Raw genomic sequence first — 6,762 nt, forward strand, 5'->3', positions numbered from 1 at the left:
CTTTCTATAAATAAGAAGAAGAATTGAATGAATATAAAAAGTGATCGATGCTTAATATTGTACAATGTATTATTTCAAAAACGTTCAAATATATTTAGAATCGAAGTATTGAATTAACTACAAAAGTGTCATAATAAATTTAATTAAAGTACTCATAATTCTTCAATAAAATCAGATCTATAAAATACAGATTTTGAAAATGCGCTTAGGTGGTTCCGAGCCAAAAAGGAATGTAATACCACAGAATTAAGTGTGTTGAAGAAATTGTGACTTAGGTGCTAAAAAATTTGGGATCCATAAGTTTGATTTCTTTTTTAATACGTAGAGATGAAAAATATTGATTTTTCAAATTTTGTATTCAATGCATAAAGTTATGTGCAAACAAATATTAAGTTTATTCCACTTTGACTGAAGTATTGCATATAAAACTGAGTACTATTATTCTACTGTGCATAAATTCATTATCGGTATACATTTATCTGTCTATTAGTTCAGATAAACGAAGTTCTAGTGAATTCCAATAATATTCCGAGCGGTAAATGTTTAACCACCTAAATTATTCTACGTTAATTAGAAGTTTGAAATTCATTTTCTCAATTTCTCTCTCGATTTTACGTTCCAGGCTGTTTCGGATCTACTGCTGGGTGTCTTCTGCATGCCTTTTACCCTTCTTGGACAGATGTTGAAGAATTTCGTCTTCGGACTAACAATGTGCAAGCTCATACCGTACTTCCAAGGTACGTATTGTTAAAATGGCTTCGTTTAAAATTTCTGCTCTTCCTTTAAGTTCTAAATCACTACAATTTCACGAACGAAGTAATATCAAACGCCGAGAAGGATGTCCCATTTGTAGAAAAATATGTACAAATTTAATTACAAGGTAATTGCAAGGAGCAATATTAAACTTTCGTGATTCTTGTGAAAGGGAGTAAAATAGAGCAATTAGAATTCGACTGTATGAATAAAATAATTAAATGCTTTAACTGTACATTCTTTTGAGGGCTCTTGCTTTAGAGCAGAGCCGCTCACGAAGTTATAGAGATATAACAATATTTTAGCTGTAAGCTACGCTTTTTCGGACAATGATCCTGTGGTGAGGCCCTGTACGAATGCAGTAGTGATTAGAAGCGGAGAAATATCGATAATTACCGATAGTTTAATACCCACTGTTGATAATTATCGATTACTTCCGATAAATAGATTTTTCATTCAAAAATGTCTTTGCAGTTGATTATTAAAAATACTAAAATTTGATAATGATTTTGTGCGTTTTCAAAGAAATTTTGCTAATTATTGGGAATAGGGTCCTCAGCACCGATTTCAAGATATCGGACACTTCCCTAGAAATCGTCTGTCGCGTAACTGTTCGCATACTGTTCGTTGGTGAGGACGTACTTACCTTTAGATACAGAGAAGGCCTATAAGATAACGGAAAGCGCGCAGTCAGTATAATAAAAAAATTAGATTTTAAGCTTGATTTTAAACCTATCTTAAGCAAGGAAATTTTTTTTAAGCTCAGTAAACTGCTTTTATTATTCGAAAATTATAAGGAAATTTTCATTTCATTTTTTTTTTTACGTAAAATATTATTTTTAGCATTTAAAACGGTATTATTACATTTCTTGGAGTTTTCTTTACAATGTCACCTTTTTGCATCTAATTCATTCGGAAAGTAATGTCACAATAAACCATTAAATGTCGCCTAGCGTACTGACTCAAGTAGGCGGCCATGACAACTGGGCTCGTAAGTCTTATCGACCGCATCTCTCGTAAACACCTTTATTCGAACAATACTTGTACGTTTTTTATACTTATTTTTATCGGTTTTCTCAGAAATGTATAAAAGTATATTGAATTGCAAAATAAAATATTATATTAATTTGTCAATTGCGGATTGAAGACCAATTCGAAAACTAATTTTTATGTATTCAGGGCAAAAAGGAGCCTAAAATTCTTAAAAAAGCAAATTTGCACAAAATTTGATTACTTTAATTAGGATCTAAACAATATTCTAGATGATAATGATTAGAAGATATTACAAATATTTCATGGATCAAAATTTAATTTTCGATCGCGTTTTTAAATTTTCTGCCAATAGTTCTCAGATACTCTGTATGCAAATTAATTATGAAGCGAACATAAAGAACTTTTCAAAATAGAATGATTCAAATATTGTCAAAATGAAGTACAGTATCTCAACATTTTTCTATAACGATACAACTTCAATAAATAATTGCGAATTACGCATATATATATATTAAATGTATATTCAGAAAATATCATACACTGCAAATAAATTGTATAGACGAACAAGCAAATTCGTAGAATATACGTAGGACTTTGTTTTATCATGATACGTATTTATAATTAGAGAAATATATAAAGTTTCGAAACTGCAATAGGATTAGCATTCGGAGCAAAAGGTAAAAAGCAAGAGTTGCTGTGTGTATAGTGAGAAAATTAAAACAGGCAATTATACAAGAATTTCAAAACATTGAGTACTTTCATTTTATAAACGAAGCACACAGTTTTTATAACAAGACTAAAGTTACCAAAAACATTTTTAAATTCTCTTCTATCGGACAATATTTCAAATTTCACATACACCGTTTATTGTTTTTATTAAAATGCTCCGTATAAAACTTTCTACCCTTCTTCGAAGGACAATTGTTTAATTCATCTCAATTTTTGAAATTAATTTGTTGACACAGTTAACAAGGAGTACGTTGAAATAATTAAATTATCTGGTATTAATATCCAAACCATTAATACATAATTATTGTAACATGAAGCTATAATGGAAGCTTCCGATTTATTTGGCTACATGACCTTTGTTCGTGTGGAAATATGTAACACAGACAATTGGAGCAGCAAATATGTTTAATTATGCAAACAAGTTATTACTTATTTACGTAATTAAATGTTTTACATTATTATATAATGTTTGTTTACATGAGATAACGAAAGACAATCACCACACGCCGGATATACGTTATACAGAATGAACCGTATTACGTGACCTCTAATATATATAATAATAATAATAATTTTCCATGTTAGCAGTCTGACCAAAATTTTTTTGTTACCGATGACGGTTTATAGCCATCGCTAAGTGGTTAAATGCTTATTGAAGATAATGTACGTAGGAAAATTGTACGATATACCAAATAATAGGCAAACATAATTTCAGGCAACGCAAAATCAATTTAAACTCTGCTTACTGTTTGTGTAATAAGTATACCACAACTACTATTAACGATGAACGATATTATGCAAGTAATCAAACAGTTTAATCGAACGTGATTAATACTGTCATAGCTCAATACTTCTTCACTTAATACCATGAAATATGCAGCTCCCGTTGTTGCAACTAATAAGGGTTTTTGTCCATAAATGCGAGCTTCTCCCGCCGAGTGAACTAGAGCCTGTACCAGTTACCGACACCGTTCCAATTTACAATGTAACACTATTCCAATGAACTTATGCAATTACATCCAACATCCGTAAATTTCTACATATTGTCAGTGTATATATAAGTTTGCCTAATAAAGATGGTAATTTATACAACAACGTGGGCGAGCGACCATTTGGTGGCGGATTACGTGGTACCCAAACAATTTGCATAATTCAGTATAATGAAATTCATGATGGAATTACGCGTACAGATCTTACTTTCTTTTGTAACACTAAGAAAAATGTTTCGTCGTAACTAATTGAGTCGCCGATAATTTCTTGTTAATGACTTTTTAATTGACTTATAAATGGTTTTTAATTAGTCCGCATTTCGTATTCCATACAATGAAGAAAGATAAAGGTGAAAAGAGAAAAAAGCAATGAATTGTTTGAAGAAGAGACATATAATAAAAGTTAGGTTCACATTTGAGAAATATTCTTTTGTGTGAAGGAATTATATGTAATATTAGATCGTTCGGAAAATTCTATCGTATTATAACTCCGTCAAAAGTTAACACGTTTATTTAAAATAAGAACTCGTTACAATCGATGTATGTACCTTTGCTGACATTTCGCTAATTTATTTGTGCCACCTGCAAAACATAGGCAAGTCAAAGAAAATGGATAAGTTTTTTTTTTATCAACAGTACTGCAAATTTACAATCTACTCCTTAACCCCTTAACATATGATTTCTTTTCTGACAGTGTATCTAAGCGTCAGCCATTTTACTGTTTCAGTACTGTTTCAGGTAACCAAAGCTAGTCTGTTGTGGATTAATTACATTTAGTAATCCTCAGTGTTACAAATTAAAATGAAAGTTAGGATTACAATTAATTCTTCTTGTCGACATATTATAACTATTTTTGTCACATCTTGACTAGAATCTCTGCCATGAGTCTCACTCGTTGTTATAGGTTAAAAGGTTAACCCTTTATGGTCCAAATAGTTCAGTTAGTCCGCACTTATTTGGTTACTCTCGGACAGTATCGTATAGTTTCCCTTTATTTCAATATTTCGGCGTAATATTAATTGTAAAATACTAAGTTTCAGTATAATATTAATGCATAAGAAAATGGTATATTATCATTTATAATTTATCATTATGTGATATCTGAAGGCAAAAATTCTTGTGTCGAGTCTGATTCGACACAGGACCGCAAAGAGTTAATATTTAGGGTAATAAGTAAATGGGTTGCAAGAGTTAAACGTGTGCAGAGATAATACTCTGTAATTCCCATAGTTGGTTTATAGCGTTGTTAGTTTTCTTCTTCTAGTGGCTGTGGCAGGTCGATAGCCCACTGTCTCTTTAATCTTCTTGTCACACTTAGTCGGTTGCTCATTACGGCGACTAATTTATTTTCGTGGTCCTTAATACATTGATGATAGCAATCTGCATATTTCCTCTAGAATTTTCAGATCATTATGGAGGGTATAATTTGAGACATACCAGGACGAATCAAGTATTGTACGTAGTATTTTTGATTGTAGCCTTTGAATGATTTTGGTGTTTGAGTGTGTGGTGTTGTTTGGTGTTTTGTGAAACGAATACACAGTGTTATTCGATATTACCGGCTGCATGTCAAATTATACACATAACTTTGTTTGTGCGTGACTTGGAGCTGAAGTAGTGCATGTTTAAAGGAATTTGCCTCACAGGGTAATACGGAACCATATAGCATTGAGGTGAATGAGATAACGCTCTTAGTCATATTTCATTTATTTTTAATATAAATAACAATGACAGGATTGGCACAAGAATACGACGATATAAATGACGTGGTATCTACGTAATAGCTGAAATGTTAAGAGGACGTAACTGGAAAACCTTTCTTTATATACGGCTACAAAAAGAAGTAAGGAAATAGAAATGGGAAAAAAAAAATTGAAGAAGAGAAAAACTTAGAAAATTAGGCAGTGCGTTCGTTTGAACTTGTGCGAGTCTCGTCGCCACATGTGCGTCCAAGTTTCTACGAATTCCAACTGCGATGCCCGGTTTGCTCCAATTTCTCGAAATTCGAAGCAGATATTGGGGTAACGCTGAATTTAAAACACTTAAGGGTTGTCGTTGCGTAGAAACAGAACTTTATTTAACAGAAGTTAGGACTATGTGGGAGAGTTGAGAGGAGAGTTGGAAGGTGAAGAGTCCAGTGTGAGCAATGGTGAAAGTGGGTGACTCATTGTAGATACAGATGAAACTAAGACTAAGAAGGAAAATATTTGAGGATGTAACAGAATGAAGACTTAGAGTGTTTGAAAAAATTAAAAGGCAGAAGGTGAGAAGTTCTCGGAAGTTAAAGTTGGAGAAATTGGAAAAACCTTAAACATCTTGACAAGGATATGGTGACAGTGGCGAAGCTGCCACATTGTGATAGCAAAGGGGTATGAGACAGTGCTTAGCATAGAGTTGTGGTATCCTCCATCACAAAGCAGTGGGTGATCAAATTATTAAAGCCACAGTACGAAAAATATATTTTTTGTTTGTGTAGAAATAAAATCACAATATCAAGGTATTTTACACTGCCTAATTTTTAATTAACAACTGTCGACTAATGATACACAAAAAAGTTAAACTTAGCTTATATAGTTATAATAAATACAGTTAAGAAGTAACAATAAAGTCAATATTTGGTAGCGCCACTTTTTGCAAATTGTGAAAATCGCACTATTTCACGACTTCCGGCCTACAACTGTAATAAACCTGAAGATTCTTACATCTTTCGATGCCTGTCGCTTGTTTCTGCATCAACTGATTTCGTTTTCAGCATGTAACACATCACTCAATAAATCTCCGGTCTAACTAAGAAAAACAATTTTTTTTGTAGAAATTCCACTTTATTCATCAACATACTCTCCTTCAAGAGTGATACATTCATTCCAACGCTCCTCTAACTTTTCGATGCCCTTTATGTAAAACGATTTATCTTTGCTCTCAAAATAAGCCTCAGTTTCGGCAATCACTTCTTCATTTGAGCCAAATTTCTTTCCCTGGAGCATCTTTTTCATGTCTGCAAAAAGCCAGTAGTCGCTGGGGGCCAAATCTGGAGAATACGGTGGGTGGGGAAGCAATTCAAAGCGTAATTCATCCAATTTAACCATTGTTTTCATCGACTTGTGACACGGGGCATTGTCCTGATGAAACAGCACTTTTTTCTTTTGCATGTGAGGCCGTTTTTTCTTGATTTCTGCACTCAATCGATCCAATAATGCCATGTAATATTCACTATTGATAGTTTTGCCTTTCTCAAGATAGTCGATGAACAAAATTCCATACGCGTCCCAAAATACGGATGCCATAATCTTGCCAGCCG

At 32.8% G+C, this 6,762-nt stretch overlaps 1 protein-coding gene across 1 annotated transcript in view; it reads left to right on the forward strand.

Annotated features, from left to right (window-relative positions):
- Positions 1-6,762, forward strand: part of LOC108573577 (cholecystokinin receptor type A-like) — a 71,801-nt gene that overhangs the window by 12,218 nt on the left and 52,821 nt on the right. Inside the window, 1 exon segment of the mRNA XM_017936041.1 lies at positions 623-737. Within this exon segment, the coding sequence (XP_017791530.1) occupies positions 623-737 (115 nt within the window).

The sequence above is a fragment of the Habropoda laboriosa genome, unplaced genomic scaffold, assembly GCF_001263275.1.
Source record: "Habropoda laboriosa isolate 0110345459 unplaced genomic scaffold, ASM126327v1 scaffold158, whole genome shotgun sequence".
Lineage (NCBI taxonomy): Eukaryota > Metazoa > Arthropoda > Insecta > Hymenoptera > Apidae > Habropoda > Habropoda laboriosa.